The sequence below is a fragment of the Pygocentrus nattereri genome, chromosome 13 (assembly GCF_015220715.1).
Source record: "Pygocentrus nattereri isolate fPygNat1 chromosome 13, fPygNat1.pri, whole genome shotgun sequence".
Lineage (NCBI taxonomy): Eukaryota > Metazoa > Chordata > Actinopteri > Characiformes > Serrasalmidae > Pygocentrus > Pygocentrus nattereri.
In genome coordinates this window covers 27590662-27613101 of record NC_051223.1, presented here as the reverse complement: position 1 = coordinate 27613101, position 22440 = coordinate 27590662, and the positions used below count along the sequence as shown (strand labels likewise).

The window sequence follows — 22440 nt, the reverse complement described above, 5'->3', positions numbered from 1 at the left end:
TTAACATAGCAAATTATTTCTGGCTATGCTGAAGCTTTAACCTGGAGGTTCCTGGTCTTAGAGACACTGTATTTAAAGAAGTGTTAACCTGTCATGACAATGTTTTGGGTTCTATCTTTTATTTTAAATAGTTTGTTAGAAAAAAAAACCAGAATGCAGTTAGAAACCCTTCGAAAGAACCTGACCGGAAGAGCCACATTCGAAGCTGTTGTGAAATAATCAATATAGGAACATATATGACTATAGACATCAGTTGAATTCTGCATTAATGTATAAGTTATTAAAAGCCATTGCAATGTTCATTTAAAGGTCCCATGTCATGGAAAAACAAGTTTCCCTTGCTTTTTTAATGTGAAGGAGTTCGCCATGAAACCATGATGCCTGCCTATATATATATATATATATATATATATATATATATATATATATATATATATATATATATATATATATATATATGTATATGCCTATACACACACACACACACACACACACATATATATATATATATATATATATATATGTATGTATGTATACACCTACTCAGCCTATAGTAGTTTATCTTCACTCATTCATACTAAAGTTGTAGGAAGTGTTTCAGCTCTGAGCACTTTTGAAAGAGGAATTATACAGGGCAATTAATCAGAATACAGCTCATTAATTTTATATCAGTCTTAAAGCCAGAGTTCTAAGGGTAAAGAATGGTTGAAGAATGGCCATGTAGAAATCAATTATGACCATTTTTAATACCACACAATTTTTCAATGGATCTCATGAGAAAAAATAAAATACAGGAAAAATGTTTGATATGGGCCTTTTAATAAGCTTAGCTGTTATGTTGCTTGATGACCAAAGCAAATGGTTACTACACTACACTGCTTGGGAGGAGAACTGTGCATTCCAACAACTGACAATAAATATGTTTTTTTAAATATTGGTTTATTGTTTTCTTTTGCTTTGTCCCTGTTTTCTCACAGTGATTTTTATGCTTAAGAGGCTTTTGTAATGATTTAACTGCCTGATGAAATCTATTGTGAAATCACTGCAAAACACAGCTTTACATGACATATTACTATAAGAAATTTTGACCAGATTCAGCTGGCATGACGAGCAGATGATGAAGGCACCAAAATCGCATGAACGCTTGCACTTATAGGCTAATACTATAAAGTGTTGCGAAGGATAGATATAGCTGAAGGCTGTGTGAGGCTGAATGTGGTGAAGGCAGTGTTTTGCCGTTCATCAAAAACACCAAGGTTCATGGAGACAGTTGAGTGACAAGTTACTACAGCCTTTTACAAGCAGACACTGCGGTTCTCCACAGCACTGCACAATCACACACACAACAGCGCTCAGCCAAACCCACTGCGTCAACCTCATAACAAACAACGTTACAGGCTGAGTTCCATTAGTCCCTTTCCATATGAAGTGCAATTTATGAACTCAATCACTAATAATGTATTCCGGCTGCTGTGTGGCAAGGCTTGGCTTTAGTGCTACGGTTTACAGCAGCAGCCCTGTCTCCATTTCTCTAATCTGTTTCTTCATGTGGCAATCACTTTATTAGCCAATTCAATTTAGTGGCTGGATTTTAAGCCATTGCGCTTCCTATGGAAGATAGAAGAGCACTCAAAAGTGGCAGTCATAATCTTACTGGCCGACTGATAGAGAGCCACAGACCAGACAGAGAGGGTGAGGAAAAGATACAGAGAGCTAAAGCCATATCAGGGCTGAGCCACAGCTCAGAGAGAGAGTGACAGAGAGAGAGAGGAAGAGAGAGAGAAAGTCTGCCTGAGCATAAGTAGGAAATCCGCACTGTCCACAAATCCACTGAACCCAATGGTCTTACCCAAGCACATCTGTCCCACTGCAAACACTGGCCAGTGAGAACAGCTCAGCATCTGGCACGAGAAAAACTATAAAATACTCTACTCCAGTGGCTGCAGGCAAGCAGCAATTAGACTGCTCTCCTTTACACACACACACACAAAACACAGTTCCTCGGCTACTGTAATTCCTGTGACTGTCTCGTCTTGCCATCTATTCTTCCTATTACGAGGTAGCCAAGTCTGAAGGAGGAGTAGGCCGAGCCAGTGGAAAAACAAGAGGAATACAGGAGAACAAGCAAGGCAGCACACATACTAATAAGCACAGGAGAGAGCATTCAGCCCCTGAGGAGTAAAGCGTTCATGTGTGAGCATGCATTTGTGCGTGCGCTTATGTGTGTCCTCACCTGAGGCTGTGATCAAATTGTACCAGTCTTTTAAATCCTACTAAAAACTGACTTATTTGACAAGCTCTGCTTGCATAGACTTTGTGTGGGTGTCCTCACTTGAGGGTATGACCACATTATATTAGTCTTTCAAGGACAGTGTCATGTGATGATGTGAAGCACCAAAAGTTACTAGAGTGCTAAAGGTGCCCCTTTTTGGAGAATCCTCAGCCTGCTAAATGTATTGGGAAATGTGGAGATGGTGTAAAGCAATGGTCATCAGCCCTGCTCCTGGAGATCTATCTTCCTGATGAGTTCACTGCCAGCCCTGACTGAACGCACATAATCCAGAACATTGTTCCATTTAATTAGCTGGATCAAGTATGTTATATTCAGGCTGGAATTCAATTCTACAGGAAGTTAGATCTCCATTGAACAGGGCTGATGACCACTGGTGTAAAGTGTTAGCTGTCATGTTGTTGTAAGGTGTGTTATGTGGTATGTTTTGCCTCTTCAGAATGTGGGTGTTTATGAGACAAATTTCAGAGAAATCTGACAATAAAAAGTGTATCATATCATGTGTGAATATTTATCATGTGTGTATTAGTTGCTGTATTAGTTGTCCGGCAAAGTTGTATCATAAGTCTTACATTTACACACATGTAAGGGCTGTGGCATTTAGACTGAAAGGATAATAAGCCACAGTACTTCTAGTCATATGCTAGTGTAAACAAATATATAATCCATACTTTAGGAAAACTATCAAGCTTGTATTCATAATATTCTTTGTTATGGTACTCCAGACTATAAGAGCTATGAAGAAAACAAACTGAGCTGTAAGTGATCCTACAAGTTTGCAGCAAACCTACCTCAGCTGAGCGAAGTGGAACGATCTGATTATTCAGAGTAAATGTGGTCTGAGTGGTCAGATCACCATGTACACCTGCTTTCGGTCTTTCTGCCTCTCACAGTGTTACTCTATCTGCAAGAATGTGACCTAAACTCAGTCTGAATATGGAACTGCATTCTCTATCATAAAGCTCCTATGTTTTGTATGAGTGAGCACGGCTCTGCTCTATATCCCCCGTCTCTGGACTCCCACAGTGAGTTCCTTCTCCTCCGTCACACCTGAGCTTCCATGATGAAGAGAGTCACAGAGCGGAGCCCCTGCTGCGCCCTTTAACCCCGAAACCCAATCTTCAGCCCTCCCTACAGGGCATTGTTGTAGGATGGCCAAACCCCAAAAAACACTGACAGCTTGACAAACGAGCCCCCCTCTCATCTGCAGACGAGCGGTCTCATGCCAGGAGAGGGGATAATGAAAGGAGTGAGATGGCCAGTGGTTCGAATAGACTCTCATACTACGCCCCCCACACCCCCCCCCAACCCCCCTCCAAAAAAACGCAGCAGTGTGTAGTCACGCAGCAGGGGAGTGCAGTGCATCAGCTCCTGAGCCACCTGACAGCCAACACATTACATCCAATCATGGCATGATGGAACGGCAGTGGTCTGCACTACAGAAAGGATACAGAGGGCTCAAATGAGCTCCACTTTGCTCAGCTGGGAACACAAAATGCTTGGAAAAAAGCACACAGACTGAACAGTGAGGGGGGAGGGGGGATTGTTGATTGGTAAAGAAGTGGGATGAGTGATTTGGGAATTATCACAAACTCCAATTTGAACTACACACTGACGCAAGTTTAATTTTTCCCTCGCCACAAAACAGCCTTTACTAAATTAAAGACTGGTCTCGTCACAGTTACATCAAGTCTTGAAAAATGAAAAGAAACAAGAGAAGAAAAAAAGGCTCCACAACAGTCGCTGTCCTAGTTCCTAACCCTTGAAGAAGAGAGAGAGCGACAGAAATGGAGGGCTGCAGGTAGAAAGCAGTGTACATAGCTGATCACTCTCTCCATCTGCCCCTCCATCTGTTCTTACTTTCATTTACCACTTGCTCTTGTCCAAGACTCCTCCTCTGAAAAGAAGGATCAACCAAAAACATGCAATGGAGGCTCACACATATGCACACTCACACAGTCACACGCATACATGCAGATATTTATACACAGAGATGGACTGAACAGACCACTGGAAGCAGTGACCAGGGGTCTCTGACTGACAGGGGCCTTGGGATGCCTCAGATCACAAGGCTTACAGTTCCTGAAATACTTGCAAATATTGTGTGAATATTAGATGGACCCATACCATGAATATGTACAAATTACAAAATCAATGAAATACATTAAGTGTATTAAGTGATATAAATGTTTTTGGCCCATTCTCTGTTTTTAATTGAGCCCTTACTGAGGAAAAAACATATATTACCCATTCCACACCTTTCTGGGTTATCATATTTTGTACAACTTTATACACTAAAAGGTCAAACTATTCTTTATTTACATTTTAGTGAACCCTATATTTTAAATATAGGGCATCAAACAATGCCATACCATGTTTATATGAATTTTTACAAAGATGTCAAAAGTACTGTTTTTCATTGCAAGTGCTCAATTACTATAGGTTGGTACAGTGTTCCCTTTATTCAAATAACATGTTAGCATGCTATTTGCCCTTTCCATCTGTGCAGAACTGGTGTAACAATGTTAAAAAAGGTCCAGCAAAGGGGATGCTGGATAAAACCTGTTACTTAACAGTAAAAGTATATTTTCTCAGTGATGGTAAGAAATACACTTATGCAATTTCTTAGAAATAGAAATAGAAATAGAAATTTAACAGTTTTACTGGCTGAAATCATTAATCATTTTCAACATACATACATTCAGATAATAATAAAACAGTAACAACCATTAAAATAAATAAAAATGTCTGTGAGACAAAGGTGATAATTTGTTTTTGTGAAGCTACATTCTATTTCTATAAATTAAGAACAGCAGTACTAAAATATATTATACTTACATGCATTTAAAGAGGTATTGGCCATTCAATTTTACAGTACTTTATTTTAGTTTTTCACAGTGTACGTTTTGCATTAAGATGAGAAAAATAAGAAATCCTAATATAAATCTTACACATAAATCTTCAAATCTTGAACAAAATTTACAACAGATGCTATATGATATTGAACATTTATAAGGTGAATTTAGTCTATTTTCTAAACAAAAATAAATTTGCAATGGTGCTCAAAGTGAACAGACATAGTGTGACGGACCATAATCTACTCACTCTTTAGATCCTTTTCACGTTTTTCATTTGTTATGCATTATTGTTTTATATGTGTGTGTGTGCTCTAAAGGCTCCTGTGCCCTGCGGCCTTGAGAATTATGACCTTGCATATAGGCACTCAGACTTGATCTCACAAACTTCCTCTTTCTTCTCTCTTGTTCTTTCACTCTCACATGCACATACAAACACCTGACATGGCTGTATCCAAGCATGGACTCTCAGAAAATTATCATGGCACTTAGCATAGCTGTAAAGGAGCGATGACACACACTTAGAGTAAGGTGTGTCTGGGTGAAGAGTGACGCCACCGCCCCCTGCTGAGCCCAGCACAATCCACCAGCACACTGCAGCACTGAGCGTCTCTCGCTATGGGGATTAGGGAAATGTATGTTCAACAATCATGATAAACAGGATGAGTTGGCTCTGAGGCATCATGCATAATTCAACTATACTCATGGTGCATTCCACACATTCCACTGGAACCTTTCGCCGTAAATTAGTATTACAATTTTCTTCCACCCGCACGCAACACAATACCTCGTGAAGTCTAAGAGCAAGGCTGCGAGTACGATGAAACAAACACTGACTTGTGAATCAACATGAACGACCTGCCAACGGTGCAATCAGCCAGGTGTAGCGGAAAGAAATAAAAGAAGCTCCTATTACTGCCTGGCTGGATGACATCCCACCGCAGCCTGACAGAACGCACTGACTGCTCTGGGGGACAGTTCTGCTAACTAGCTCACACTAGGAAAGGAAAGGAAATGAATAGCAGGGCTTGCTTGCTGAACTTACTGTATTTACATGCAGCAGCTTTTACAGGACTTTTTCAAGAGCTGCTGTTTTATCCATCTTACACTTCTACTCTGCTAGACTTTGAAGGCAAAAGTTTTCTTGTACATTTTCTGTACATATTAGAAAAAGAAAATATATTCTAGGAATGCTGTGATTGAGAATTCAATCACTGTGTGCAATATAATGTAATATAATATGAGATATGAGTAATATGAGAGAAGTTGCATGAAATGTTTTACAGACGTAAAAGTAAAACAGCAAACATGTCATGGCCTAAATTACATGCAAATGGCTGATTTTTACGCTATTACAACACAATTCAATACTTAAGTAACATAATAATAATTTCATAGCCTAAAATTTCACAGGTCCATTTGCTCTCGTATTCTTCCATGATGTCAACTTCAGCCCAAGTAAAGGTGCTCACTGTTTTTGCTCCCTCTATTTGGGCAGAAACAAACAGCTCCATTTTGCCAGTGAGGCAGTAGTGTGTGCATGTGGATGGAGTTGGCAGCACCCGTGGGAGTGACACCACACCATCTCTCAAGCTTGCACCATCTCTCAAACCCGCACCAACCCCATCTTCGTGCCAGTAGCGACAAAGCCACTGATCTTTGTGGAGCTAATTGGCCAGATCATTTCCATAATTCCTGTGCGTAGTTCCAACAATGCGAGCATAATTGATTGCATTTTCCTGAAGCGGCCAAGACGCCGCTGCAGGGGGATTACTGTGTCCAGACAACTGCCACATGCTTAAGGAAAACACACACCCATTAAACAATTAGCCAGAGCCCAAGCACTTGACAGAGATGTCTCTGATGGACAGCAATATTTAGCTCTACACATACACAGAGAGAGACATCAGGGTTTATTGGGTTTTCCTCTCTTGTTTTGTATCTGTGTTTCATTCTCTCTCTTTGTCCTGTTTTGCATGAAGCACTGGACAGGCAACTGTGGCTGCTGTCATTCATCTGGAAAAACAACAGCATTGAAATTCTACCAGGAAAGGGAGATGAAAAGCAAAAATATAATGCACGCTCGAGTGCCTCTCTCTGAAGAAACAAAATTACCACAGTAGTAACATCAGCTGTGCTGGCTGCCTCGCTTACTGTCAAGGCCAGGCTGACAATGGAGAGGTTCATCAGTGCTGGAACAAATTTGATACATGCGCAGACAGAATGGAGACTCACTCCCTCCTTTCATACACTGACGACCATCCTTAACATTTCTTAGAAAATCCAGCCAGTCACAGCTCCCCAACAAAATATCGTCATGCATCTGAAGCTACATGAAGCAGCAGCCCTCATACACCCAGAGAACAGTCCGTACGCACACGGGAGCTGGAGAAATAATGGACTCCTTATCCAGAATGTCCTTCATGCTGAATAAATCAAGATAATAGACAAAGTCATTTCCTGGATGAATAAAAACGCCTTTGTCCACCATGAGTTGCATGGAGGAGCAATGATGACTGCTCATCATTCACGAATCCAAAATAGCATCATGAACTTGGCTTTCAGGCAAAGGCAGAAAAGTTATTTTGAAGATCATTTTGGGTTAGAAGTGACAATAGCTCATCATAGAACACATCATAGAAAAATTTAATTTCTGAAGCTAGAGCAACCACTCTTGAGATATGGAGACAGTTTGTTTAGATGTGAGAGAAAGATTGAAGTAGATGGTGTGATGAAGACTGAATGAGCTAGCTTCCCCTTTAAGTTTTTGTTTATCATATTTAATGTCTTCCTATATCTTATTTAATTTATAAGCAGTATAACATACAGACAGAGGGAAAGGGTGGAACAGAAGGATGGGAAGGGGAAAATGTAGATTGGTTTGGTTTCCTTTTGTTCTGAAAGTACTGTTTGGATAACACTATGAACAAATAAAATGCAAAACAAAGCGTCACTAATATAGCTCTCTGATTTCTGATTAAAAAGTATTTTTGATTTCACAACATTAATATTATTACACTTATGTAAAGCTCTCAAATAAAGGATGATGTTTGCTACTTTCAAGAGAAACCTGCCTTTAGCTGGCTAGCTTCACAAAGATGGTTCTTCATAGGTTCTTAGTAAAGAAAATGGTTCTATATAGAATGGTTCTGTAACACCCAAGCATGATTAAAGGGTTCTTTGCGTCGTGAAGGGGCTCTTCAGATTTATGTGAAGAGAATGTGTTTTACATTGATTCTAATGATACTAAACTATTTTCATGGACTCTAAATCAGTGTGATTTCTTGAATGCGTTTTACATGGTGTTATATAGAACCATTTCCAAAAAAGTTCTGTATAAAACCATCTACAGCACATTCTCCATCAATCTGAAGAACATGCTCCATCAATCTGAAGAACCATTTTCTTTACTGAAGAACATTGAAGAACCATCATTCTAAGTGTAGTGGAGTCTTGGAAGCTAATGATCTCCAGTAAAAGTATCTATCTCTCTCTCTCTCTCTCTCTCTCTCTCTCTCTCTCTCTCTCTCTCACACACACACACACACACACACACTTTTGTCTCTTTTGCCTTCATCACCCCCAAATGTCCCCCCTCCACCACTTATTCTGTTTCAACAACTGTGCAGATGCTGAATGATAAAGTACAACTGGCAAAAGTATCTTTTCTATCAATATTGTTTCATCGGCATAAACATGTCATGTGTTGCATGTAGACTATTATCATTCTTGACTGAAAACAAGTGTTTATGTTGCCTTATGCCTGAATAAATGTTCTAATACACATGGATACTGTCTAAAAATGTTTTGTAGACTTTGGACCCATTTCTCATAAACAATCTTTGATCATCTTAACATTAACTTTTTAATAACTACTATGAATTATGAGTGAGTATGAGTATGAGTGAGGAACTGATGTGTGGACCTACATACTGACCTACAAACCCTCTTAAGGTTTAAAGGGTTAAAACTTCAACAAGCATATTTAATCTAATATGTGGAGCACAAAGAGAATACTGGTAAAACCAAAGACCAAAAAAATGCTTTTTGGTCAAAAAGTGAATCAAAATGACACAGCCGATCATAAAAATGTGAGCTGGCAGTGACTGACCTCTCTCGCAGGATCGGCCCAGGTAACCTGTCCCAGAGCAGTCGCACACATAGCGGTTCCATCCCTCTCTGCAGGAGCCGCTGTTCAGGCAGGGATTGCTCAGACACTGTTTGGGAGGCTCCTTGGAGCAGGACGGCTTCACGCCCACAGCCCTCTGTGCCTCAGCGATGCGCCGGATGTCTTTACTCTGGCCGTCCATGAAGAGGTCCCGCACACAGCCCACATAGCCGTAGTTCAGCAAGGCCGTCCACACCTCAGTGGGGAAGACTAGACCAGCACGATCCTCAGGAAGACCGCCCAGGTACAGAGTGTCATCCAGGTCCAGAATCTCACTCTCTCCAGGAGCATTGTAAGGTGTGCGCACTGAGTTGACTGAGATGGTGCCTAAAATGAAATTGATACATACTGTAAATTGAATGCAAATGTAATTTCTTATTAACTATAATTAATAACGTTGCAGAACTCTGGAGTTCACTTAACCCCTTAAAATGCAATTTCTGCCTATTTTGGAGGTCCCTGAGTTGAACTATGCAACTATGGGCCATATTTTGCTGGAAACAGGTATGCTTTACAAAAATGAACTGGACTTTCATCTTTGTAGGTAACCAGTCATGTCACTAATTATGAGTGTTTTATTGTGTTTAAATGCTATTTTTATTGTTCTAGTCATGCACATTGTGCTTTTGATTTCAAGAAAGATGCAGTTGAGCTTTCCATTTTATCTCAGCACAATCATCTTTGTGGAGAGCTTTGAACAGCTTTTACAGAACGGGATCCACACCCGTCCACTTTCACCCCTCATTGCTCACTAGCAGGTCAACAGAGAGTCTCATATAAGAGTGCCATAGTTGATCTGATAAAGTTATGGAGACAATATTTTATCTGATTATTAATTAGTAATATCTGAGGCAATTTAGACAGGAGTATTCACTAGTGGGCTCATGAATGAGGCTACCTCCAAAATCTGCAAATTAAGATGCATTATATTTTTAAGTTAACCTGACTAACGATAATAATTCTCTGTACTTCAAAGCATTATTAAGTTTGAAAAGACTAAGATGGAACTTAATGTCTGTTATTATGTGACACCCAGAATCAGCTGAAACTACAAACAAAGAAGCAGCATACATATAATTGTATTTATATTCAATATAACTGTAAGTAACATCAGTACAATTTAATGCATTTTAATGGCCATTACAATAGCCATCTGATCAATCAGCATGCAATATGTTATGTGTATGCATGCACCATGTGCACAATGCATGGAATACATTCTTTGCTTCACTGGACCAAGTAGGGAAAGACAAAATTTTACACAGAAGAATCAATATTTAGGAGAAAATGCTGGCCGAAGCTGTGCAATTGGCTGTATCCCTACTGTATCTGAATCCCTACTATAGTTTGACAAATTGAGCACAACATTAAGGATATTTTGCCCGTTTGACTCCAAAGATTTATTTAATTGGTAGGTTTCTGGACCGCCTATTTCTTTTTTGCAAGTATGCCTAAATTTTAACTTGACACTTTTGTTTTTAATACCATTGCACTGGAACAGAGGTTAATACAACTGATAATGATCTGCCTTCAAGGGAGCATCGTTCATTGACTCTAATGATATTAAACCATTTTCATGGGCTCCAAATCAGCATCATTGTTTTATTAGAGATGCCCCACAAACAACTATTTGAATCCATAGAGCAATTCTGCATTTTTCTCTCTCATTTTCCTCCATTACATGCTGACATTATTCACGCCTTAGAGGCAGTGACAAAAGAAAAGCCATTACTCGCGCAATGAGACCGCGCAGTCAGGGAGTGACACAAAGAACTAAGCGTGCGCGGAATCCTGTTTATTAGTGTCCAACAGCCCAAACTCAATAAAAACACCATTCTAATCTACAAGATGAGACATACTGGCCATTCGCAGCAGGGGTGCCTTGCTCCGTGGCAGAAAGCAGCCCCCTTAACCAGGGCCAAATTAGTGTGGCTGTAAGCAAACGAGGTGCAGGCAGCAGGAGGGGAGGAGAGGAGAAACTGTTTTATCACTGTTTGTTGTGCAACATGCTAAGTCACATCTGAGAACAGTAATCCAAGCTTTACTGTTGGATCTGATGGTTGCTTTCAGACCTGCAGAAAAGCCTTTAAATCTTTTCTCTCCGTTTACCCTCAGATTTATGCACTTAATTTGAAATAAATTCTGTGAGTTGAACACAATAAAAAGCAACAGACGGAAGAGGCTGATAATATTGGCAGAGCTATCAAGAGAGGGTGTGCATGTGTGCGTGTTTGTGTGGCAAAGTCCAGTGGGTGATGGATTTGTGCATGGATCTGGGGTTTATTTTCAGCATCAATGGCCATTGCGAGCATTTAATGAATGGCCAGAGTTCAAATCTATCATGTATTCAGGCCTGTAGTGCAGGGCTTTGAGGTCTCCCTTAGCTTTTAGCTTAAGCACACCTCCAGCTTATATACGACCTGTGCTGGAAACCCTCTCCTGCAGATTAAATATGATTCTGCAGGCTCATTAGGGCCATACAGAGGGGAGTCATTATTCACAGGCATACACAGAAAAGAGGAACACATCTGAACATCTGAACAGTCACACACCACAGCACAGAAAGCTGTAATTATACTCAAGGTAATTCAGGCCCTGTCAACTGTCTCGAGTTTTAAGAGAAAGTGCAGAATAAAATGTTACTTGGCTGAACTCTGTTTTAAATAACACTCTCTAGACATAAATAGATGCCTAACTGCAGTATCAAGGGGTGAGCTTTCCAGTATGGCATTTAATGAAATCAAAGGAAACAGTATTGGTCACACTTTACTTGCTTAGCTTATCTACAAATGCTTTACTGTCTATCTTTAGCTTATCTACCACTGTTGAACTGTCTGATGAGACTCAAAAAGGGTTCTATATGGACCATTCTTTAGACATAGTTCAAACATTGGTCACACAGTAAAAAAATGAGATAGTAAGCTAAAATCACACAAAATCATTGTTTATAGACCACTTTCTATTGGGAGGTGGTTAAGTATCTCCAAAATGGTAAGTTTATAGGCACAAATATCTTTACTTTTAATGTAATTTAATATGAATAAGGCAGCTGGTAAGCTCAAATGATGTAGTAAAATTAAAATGGACAAAAACTGAGATTTTTTTTTTTTTTGGTAGCAACAATATATCGTTTTTTCCTTTTTGCCACACCTTATCTCTCTCTACCCCTTTCTCTCTGACGCTCACACAAGCGCGCAGCATCTTGTCCGGTGTGTCGGACTTGGCGACTGTAGCCCTAAACGGCAGCCAAACACCTCCCTCGGGTCATCAGTAATGAGCAATGCTCCATCATCCTGCCGCCCATTCTCAGTGCTCACTGATTACGCAGCACGCCACTACCTTATGGTGGGCCTGCATCTATACCCTCTCACAACACATATTCACACACACACACACACACACACACACACACACACACACACACACACACACACACACACACATTAAACTCATAAACTCACACACATGTAAACAAATGACAGTGATATATAGTACTGTGCAAAAGTCAGAGACCACCCTTCATTTATTTAACTTCTAGTCAGTTGATCTTGTTTCAGTATTCAGTATGGGTACCCTTTCCCTTTATTACAGCATCCATTCAAAGTTTTAAAAACATTGCATTGGTGTTTTTCCAAACCTATTTAGTTCAGTCTTAGAAGTTGGTTGCATTTCCTGCTTTTCATAATCCAAGGAATCCCATACACATTTTTGCACAGCACTGTAAATGCCCACTCCTATATATTATGTACTTGAGCTGACCCATACATACACACAACCATATCTGTACATGTACACATGCACAATGTATGCATGTATGATGAAACAGCCCCTGTGTATGTGTAGGCAGCCAATTCACACAGGCTGCAGAGTGACGCATCATAGCTCTTTCTGTTTGGCACAGAGGGAAGGTCCCATCTGTCAGTGGTGTTTCAGATTCCCATGGCCTGCCAATATCACAACGGCTTTTTCCTCTCTCCTCAGCCTCAGATTGTGTCCAATCGCACCATGGCAGTACTGCAACACTGTATTAGGGAGCTTATGGTAATCTCATTTTAAAGATGTGATAGAACAGGGCTTCATAGATCGCATCTATGCAGTATGGCTGGAAGAAAAATGCAATTTAAAACCATAGAGAAAATGCTTTAACTCTCTCAACCAAGTCATATTAAATCCCAATTGAATACTGCATTACTGCGAAACGAAAATACCACTCTTGCTTTAGAAATCTGATTTCATAATTGCTCTGTGAGCCATTTAATTTTCTCCACATAATTCTCCCTCGCTGTGCATGTCAGAGCTAATGTAGGTGACCTGCATTTCTATTTCCGGAGAAAGAGAGAGTGAGAGAGAGGGGAGGAGGAGAGTTTTGCACTGAGGCAATAACCACAGATCAATAAGACTTTTTTTTTTTGCTCTTTCCAAACTTTGGCACAGGTAAAGACAGAGGAGCAGAGGCCACTCTCCAGACTTCAGGCAAAGCACCATTGATGGAGGAAAGTGGAGGAGGGGGAGAAGAGTGAAGGATGAAATGTCTTTACTGGGCAGTGCTGATCACTAACTCGCTCGCTCCTCTGGGAAACCGACTTCTGGTTTCCATGGCAACTCTGGCAGAGAAGACAGTGGAAGAAAGGAGGAGGAAGACAGGAAGGACTAGGGGCCCGTTCATATTTAAATCTCAACCTGACAGCGCACCCCTTCAGGCACAGTTATGACTGTGTTCAGGCAGGCGTAAAAGAACAGCTCATTCTATTTTATGTCAACATTACCACAAACATTAAATATCACCCAAAATCCAAGCACTAAACCACTAAATATGTATTTAAGAGCATTAAAATACAATAAATAATAAAAAGTATTTAAATTAAAATTGCATAGCTATGAAATAATACATGGAAATGGGTAACGGAGGCTTGGAGCTGTCCAAGAGCTAAGGAAATGCTCTTGTGTGGCATTTTTTGTGCTCGAGCTGACGCTAATCCAATGCAGTGTCAAATCGTGCAGCCAATTATGCAACTAACAACGAACAAGAAAATATTACTTGGTGATTCCTCAACAAACCATCAATACAAACAACAAAAATAAGAAGAAACATTTTACCTGATCTTCCATCTCTTTGGAAATCAACATGGTACCATTCTCCATCATTGACCTTCTTGTTGACAGCCCTTGTCTTGGTGGTGCCTGAGCCCATGTCCAGGAGAAGGTAGAGGTGACCATCCAACATCTCAATGGCAAAGAAGTCCACCTTCATTGTCTTGGGGCTCTTGGGGTCTTTCTGCTGTTGCTGCTTGGGCTTGCCATGGCTGAAAAGGAGCAGTCCATTGGGCTCGGTGGTGCGGAAATCAAAGGAGATGGAACCGGCTTTCTTCGCCGTCCACTTGCTAAGCTTGACAAAAGATTCGGGGGTCTCAAAGGTGACTGGGTCGAGGGTGGCCACGTTCTCACATTTGAAAGCCACCATTCCGCTAACTTTCATCTTGGGATCGCCCTGTTTGGCCAGGCGAGACAGCTCCAACCGCACGTCATTGTTCTTGTACACAACCTTTAAAATAGAGACATACAATGAAAAACGAATAGAGATAATAAAAGAACCCCAGCCTCATCCACCTAATATCAACCTGATGGTACAGGTTAGATGGAGTGAAAATGAAAAAAAAAACTGAGTGATATCTTATAAAAAAATCAGTAGATGCCCATGTTGTTTGCATAATGTCTGTACTGATGATGGGTCATGCTGTGGTTGACTGCATGAAAGCTGGTCCGTATGATTTTACTCCCATTCATTTAAAAAACGACTCCCCCCTGTAGTCATGCAGCGTTTTTGTCTAGCTTCTTGGTACCAAGCTTTTTTTTTCCCCTGCCTCCTCCACAAGCTGAAATGCTCTGATTTAGACCGAGCAACAGACTGTGAAGTGTTCAATATCACCCTCTTTTAATTCAGTTTCGATTTCATTTGAGCACTTGCCAGGAAAGAGATAATGGAATGCGGATGCAATAAAAGGATATTGATGATGCTTCAGAAATGCCAATCACATGGCCAGGCACTAGAGCTGTTCCAGCAATTAACAAACCGCAGGAGTTTTTTTCCCTCTCCCACCTGTTCACTTAGTGGGCTTCATAAAGTCATGTGGGGAAAAACACAACCTATCTGTAATAAAGCACTGCGCGACATGACCTCTGGAGCGCAGTCTACTGCAGAGAAGGAGTTGGGACAGGAAGAGCAGGTGGAGGATGCCACATCTGTCTGTGTGACTCAGACCAGACCATCAGCATGCTGGAATACACTGACCAAAGGCCCTGAGAATGGGCAGATTAAAACAAACCACCTAATGAATGATGAGAGACTCATGAAATCTGCTCTTAATGCACCCTTGAATTAATCAACTGTGGACTACAAAACAGAACACAAATGCTATAATAAATCCAATATGCAGTATGGGCTTGTGGAGCACTCAGCTTTACGATACTGTACCATACTTATGTGTCTATGACAATACTATTCAGCAACATATTATTGCAGCTATGGACGGTCATCATAATTATATTGATGTGGTGTGAATGAGTAGAAAAGAGGATAAATTTAGAATCTTCTTAGCATGCCTTTTTGGCAGAATACATAGGATTAGCACATGTTTGTTTTCACAGGTCTAAGACCTTGGGTAGAGCTCCTAATCTGTGGAAATGATAGCATTACAGCATGGTCAAGAGAGGGATTACATATGAAGGTGTGGAAAGGGGGTTACGCAAGGCACAAGACAATTGCTGGCACATGGGCTGCACTTTCATGCTCTGACAAACAAACTGATAGATTTCTTGTGCATTGGGTTTGAGATGAAGACTTTAGCTTCAAAGAGCTTTTAGCGAGTCTGCATCACACAACTCCATACATGCTCAGCTCTGTCAATACAATGATAAACAGTTGAGTTGTACCAAAAGCCCATGTATTTGATCTCTGCAAGGAGACAATGAACAAACCTGTTTCATTACCTTATGAAATCTTGAAACTGTCTGCATATTTTCTTCCCAAGTTGTTTTCTTTTTTTTTTACCTTCACAAGTTTAGAAACATTCACCAAGAGATTAAATTGAACTCTTAATTCATGTGGCTATTTTTACCATTTCCTTTCTGTGGACCATGTCGAAAAACTGATTTACTGAAATATGTTCAATGATGCATATAATCCAGAGAATATATGTCAGTTTATATCACTAATTTACTCACTGTTTATAGGTGAGGTTTATAAATGAATGTTCACTTAGTAATCTTAGCTCTACTTTGGTCATTCACATTGATCTCATTCATTGTCATAATAAAAATAATTTATATTATTCATTTCAATATAAAATAATTTCATTATTTTATTATCAAATAATAAAATAATTTCATTATTGTCTGTTGGTTCAGGGCCCAGTGTGCTGTTTCTCACACCTCTCACTTCGTAGCATTACCATTTAATTTCACACCACATGCACCCCAAAAAAGAGAAGAATAACCATTATCAAAATCCTGTTCCTATGCATATAAATGTGGTATGAGAACCTTTTCTTCAGTTCTATAGGGAACCCAGGACTAAAGTAATATTTTTGCAGTGTTACTTTTTTCTTTAACTTGTTGTTTTTTGCTAAGCTATTTTTTTCATCTACTTGAGTCATTATGCCACTGAAGTAACAATACTTTGAAGTATGGGTTTTGGCTACTTTTCCTACCTCAGCCTATAAACTCAGTTCATCCATGAGCCGAGTTTCAGACTTAACTTAAAGGGCCTAAAATTAGCATGTCATAAGTTATAAGCCATGTCATGTATTATTCTATAGCATTATATTCTATGTATTACTGTATAGCATTGCATCTCTCAGGCCTATTAATCTGATAAAATTCCTTTTTGTGTTTTTAGCCATCAGTGTTGTCACACTACATGCATTAAACATAAAACCACTGGGAACTCCCCACTGTGATAAAGAAATACAGACTGCAAATGTAGCCACTGATTTTATATACAGACACCATGTTAAGCTTACAAGCAGTAACACTGGCTTCTTTATGCATTCACTAGTAAACAGAGGAAAAGGCAATGATTAGATGAACATTGTAGTGCCCCTTTATATTCTCTTTTATTAATGAAACGCTCCAGTTGCACAGGACCTGCAGTTCTGACTGGACCACTGGTTCTGATCAAAATGCTGAAAACGTCTGGTAGATTACTATAACAAGCAGCACTGCCTTTTTCTATTTACAGCTAATAAAAATGGCTACGATCTCACTTGGAACGGAACAGAACGTCCGTCTGTGTTGTTACTCTTCAGTTTGCGGAAAGCACAGCTCAGAAAGATTTCACTGCATAACATCAAACCCCTATTTGGATTCTGAAAGAACAACATTCAAGCACTCAGTAGAATGTCTAACAAAGCAGTTGTACTTTTCAAACAGGCATACCAGACTGCTGCCCCTGAGGGACAAAAAAGTAATATGGAGTGTGAGATCGACGTCAGCAGTCTCCCTGTGACAGGTCTAACATATAAATTCACATCTAAGTCTTTTTTTTCTAATGAAACACCCCACGATCACAGTGCCCCAACTCCAAAGGGTATCTTACCACAATGGATGCTTTTCCACTAATAGAAAGCTTATGCACCCTATTAGTCAGACCTTTCACTTTTTCGTAGTCTGAAAGGTTATTTATCCTATTTGTCATGCTCTTGTTTATTTGTTATTGCTGCTGCTGTTGACGATCTGTGACCTATTTTCAAATTAACAGTCTTCAGAAGTGAAGCAACCTCATCAGCAATATTAATTAGTGAATGCATTTCAGCTGTGCCGTGTGTCGGTTAGAGGCAGCTTGTGGGCCCGTGCTGAAAAAGCAACACAGACTGATAAATAATTCTCTCAGTTGTTGATGTATGTGCTTGGAGTTTCACAGGCCAGAGAAAGCAAAGTAAAAACAATGTGTGCAGTGACACCTCCTATGGGACACGGCTCAGAAGAATCAGCACAATGCTGATATCAGCCAAAGTTAAAAAAAAATCAACAATATGAAGGGCGCAACGAACAGCAGCACAAACACAACAGTTTTCATCTGAGCACGTGAGTTATGTTGAACGAGTCAATTACAACAACATGCACATTTACGTGACTGCTCCAAAGTTTCAGCAAGGTCATATGGAGCCAAAATTTGTGCCTGACATTTTTCTAATAACATTTCTCTCCAATTGCAGGTGCAATAGCAAAGCTGACATTTATCATTTAAAATATCAAAACAGACCAAATCAATACAAACTTAGTCAATTACTTTAAGGTTTCACGTCATCGGGACACATTCTCCAGGCCTGGCACTAATACACACACCACCAAACACAAGTTTAGACACACCCGATTGAATGTTGCACATTTTTCTGGGTTTTCATCTACAGGTTTATGTGTAAATATCTGAAATTGTTACCTAAACACATACCAATAATGCAGACAATGCCACTATATGAACTATGTCATAATGATAATAATAAATAAATAACTTAAAATTATTTTTTTGCCCCCAAAAAGCAGTTTTGAGAAGCCAACAAGGCCAAAGGCTTATGTATATCATCTTCAGTTCTGTTAGACAAGCATCCCAAGTGACCTCTCATGAATCTGACTGAGTGAATGCCAAAAATGGGTATATTTGGTAGCAAGGTAAACACAAGCCGTTCTTAAGAATCCTGTATGTGTTATTTCACAGTTCAACGTCTTACAATGAGTAAAATGCTAAAGAGTTATAATAATAATAATATTATAGAATTCTACATTTAATTCATAATTCTATTAACAGGTGTGTCTAAAACAGTGTACCCTGTGAGGACATTCGATTTGTCCCACCAGAAAGTTAACCTAACTTATTCTGCATAATGCTGGTCCATGTAAGACTACAAGGGAATAGTACGAAAGGCAGTTGTGTTTACCTCCTTCAAGCAGCCCATAAAGTTGTTGCTAACAGGGGATCCGGGCAGATCTGCCGTGCTGGGGCTGCCCCCGACATAGAAAAAGTCATCGGAGCCTAGCATGGTGTAGTCCTCTTGTGTATATCCAGTGGTGGTGAGTATTCCATCCACGGATATTGTAACCTAGACAACAAAGCACAGGGAAAGGACACGCTATACTTACACATAACTTGAATGCTGATATAGGGCTTTGGTCCCCCTCGTAAGGATTTGGATACTCTGTTGGTTTGTATTAGCTTTTGATACTTTGTATTAAATGCTCAGTTTTTCTTTGTTGTTATTGATTTAGTATGAACCCATTTTCATGTCTGTTTCTGGATAGACTTATTAAGCTTGTTTTGTCTTTAGATTATGTCCATTTTGGTGTTAGGTTCTAGTCTGCCAGACCCACAGTATGGGTTAGGTTAGTTCAGAGAGTGAGCGGCACAGAGGCCCACACTCGGTGTTAGTCAGTTGCCAGTACTGGAACACAAAGGTAAATCAGCAGACACAAAAATGGTGTTAGTAGAAATGTGTGTTCTTAGAGTTAGTATTGTTTAGATACAGTGCATGTGACTACTTTTTCATGTCTTCATGTTTCCATAGGATGTAAAACAAATAACACGGCATGCCACAGGGTTAGGATGAAAGCACAAGCAATTAAAGCCCCACACATCTCACACAAATCTGGCTGAATGGATGCATGCTTCATGATCTCTCCCTCCTCGCATGCAAACAATGGAAGAGAAAAAGAACAATTATTTCTGGGATTAAATTGGACAGGAACAAAAAGAAGAGCGAGGGAGAGAGGGCCACACAAACAAGGGAGCGTAGCTAACGAGACCAGTCACAGCATTGTGTATGTGTGTGCATGCAGGAGCTCGTTCACTTAGAAAGAGAAAACAAAAATCCAAAAAGAAGGGAAGAAAGGCGAAGCAGCCACCCTGGTTAGTCTCAAATGGCCTGATGCAGCGGGGTGATGTTAGTAGAGGGGTGGCTACTACCCACGCCATGCTGAGTGAAGGCCCTCAGCGCTGGCTGGACCGATGAGACACACAAACGGAGCCAGCCAGCCGAGACCGGCCAGTGAGCCACGTTATAATGCAAGATAACCAAAAAGAAACAAAGAAAGAGAAAGCGCAAGAGGGGTGACATAACTTTAAAATGTGACGGGACATAAAACAGCTGAGAAAATTAAATGGATGAGAAGAGAAAGAAAAAGGGGACTTGGGCAGGGAGGGGGAAGTAAGCGTAAAAGAGTACCAACCGCAGTTTCCCCCTTTTTTTGTTTAGTATTGATGTCTACGGTTCAAAAAAAGGAAAATAGACACACGGCAAACCCAAACTAAGAAACAATTAGAATGATATCTACCGAACAATGTAGTTTGTTTACCATAGCGTGTCCAATGCCTGAGTGCTTTGTGGAAAAGGGGGGAGAAAGGAAATTAAAAAACTGTGAACAGAACACCGTTCCTCAATCAAAAAAGATGGTCTCTTGCCAAGGTTAGTACATCAGCGTTGCACGTTAGTAAGAGGTAATCGGTTAGTAAATGACACATTCCATGGATGAGAGGTTAGTTTCTTTCCCCAAAAGCATGTTAGTAACATTTATAAAGGGCAAAGGAAGAAAAAGAGAAGAGAAGCAGACTAGAGATTTGCACCAAAGTGCCCCCAATGGCAGTTCCTTTGGAATTCAACCAGCCTTCTCAGTTTCAGCCACTACTGCGGCTAATGTTAGCTAACATTGCTACTGACTGACAGGCAGCAACAGACTTGTTCTGTGATGCTTGTCCTCTTGTCCTGCCTTGATATTTTCATGTTATATAGTGAGGATTAACGCATTAAAGGCAATCATATATTTTCATGCACAAATGTAGTACACACGCTAAACTACACTATCTTTAGTGGTAGTATGACCAACAACAGTTTTGTCTTAGGTTAGAAGCACATTCACTTGGCCAAATATGAGAAAGCTTCAAAGAAGATTAATACTACATACATTATCAATGTTAGATGTCTTTTGTGGTAAGGTTAGATGTATGTTATCCTGTATAACCCCATTATTGTTTTATTCCTGCCTTAAAATAATTAAAGTCAGATGTCAGATGTAAGCCTTCTATTACCAGCATGATATAACCCACTCTTAGTAGTCATTCCAGTTTTAAGATTTAGAGTTTTAATGGAAGTTAATGCAATGGATAAGTATTTGTGGAACATCATTTAAGTAAGTAGTTACATATCTTGATTAAAGCATCTAAGGTTAACACTATGGTGAGAGGTAACTTGCTGCTGGAACTTTTATGGTAATCTGAATGTTATGAAGTAATCCAATCTCGACCACCGCCTTTTGTGTTAGCGGTTACCTGACGGAGATTCCTGGTAACCTTCACATCATGCCAGGCATTGTCATTAAATTTCCCATTCACAGGCTCCACCAGGGCCTCGAAGGCCCCGGAGCCAAGGTTGATGACCAGAGAGACAGCGCCGTTCTTCAGCGCCAGATTGACGTAGTCAGCAGATTTGCCTGTATGGAGCATCAGGCCGTTGCGCTGCAGGGTCTTGAAGGAGAGCGTGATCTCGTCGCTGCTGCTCTGGATGGGGTTTGGAGAAAGGTCGTAGCAAAAATACTCCGAGCCCTTGAAGGTTGCCACATACTCCTCTCTCACTGAAAAGACACAAGGGGAGGGGAAGAAGGGGACACGTTAAATGAACTAGACTGTAACAGATAGTGGTGCTATCACTATTATTATAGAGATTAATCCACATTTATCATCAACACATAGTATGCTTAGCCCTCAAAAAATGAAGATATATAGACATGTATGCACAATAACATATACCTATTACCAAATTTCATCCATCAGGAGTACAACAGAGAGACAATTTACTGTCATTTTATTGGGAGTGACTTCCTTCGGATGACTTTCTTAGAGTGAATGAGATGCAGAAATAACTGATCTTTTGTGATGTTTGTGACCAAAAGCCAGCCATTAACAGCACACACATACACTCACCTATAAGGCTGAGCTAAGATCCATCCTGGACTTAAAGAGCCATGGTCCATGATAATAGAGATGAATGAGTTAAATATGTTTACTATGGCATCCAGAGGCAAAACTAGAGGGCAAGCTAACCAAACAATTGCTTGTCCCATGTCAAAGTGGGCCCCCAGGAAAT

General features: G+C 40.1%; 1 protein-coding gene across 21 annotated transcripts in view; it reads right to left on the bottom strand.

Annotated features, from left to right (window-relative positions):
* nrxn1a (neurexin 1a) overlaps nt 1–22440 on the bottom strand; it is a 186041-nt gene that overhangs the window by 84973 nt on the left and 78628 nt on the right. For 14 of the 21 annotated variants that reach the window (XM_037544115.1, XM_037544104.1, XM_037544106.1 and 11 more), the window contains 5 exons: nt 21627–21928; nt 20657–20680; nt 19246–19407; nt 14411–14855; nt 9257–9640 (listed from right to left, as the gene is read on the bottom strand). In XM_037544115.1, the coding sequence (XP_037400012.1) occupies nt 9257–9640; nt 14411–14855; nt 19246–19407; nt 20657–20680; nt 21627–21928 (1317 nt within the window). The remainder of the gene's footprint in view (nt 1–9256; nt 9641–14410; nt 14856–19245; nt 19408–20656; nt 20681–21626; nt 21929–22440) is intronic. The other 7 variants (XM_037544117.1, XM_037544116.1, XM_037544118.1 and 4 more) reach the window with 1 other exon arrangement.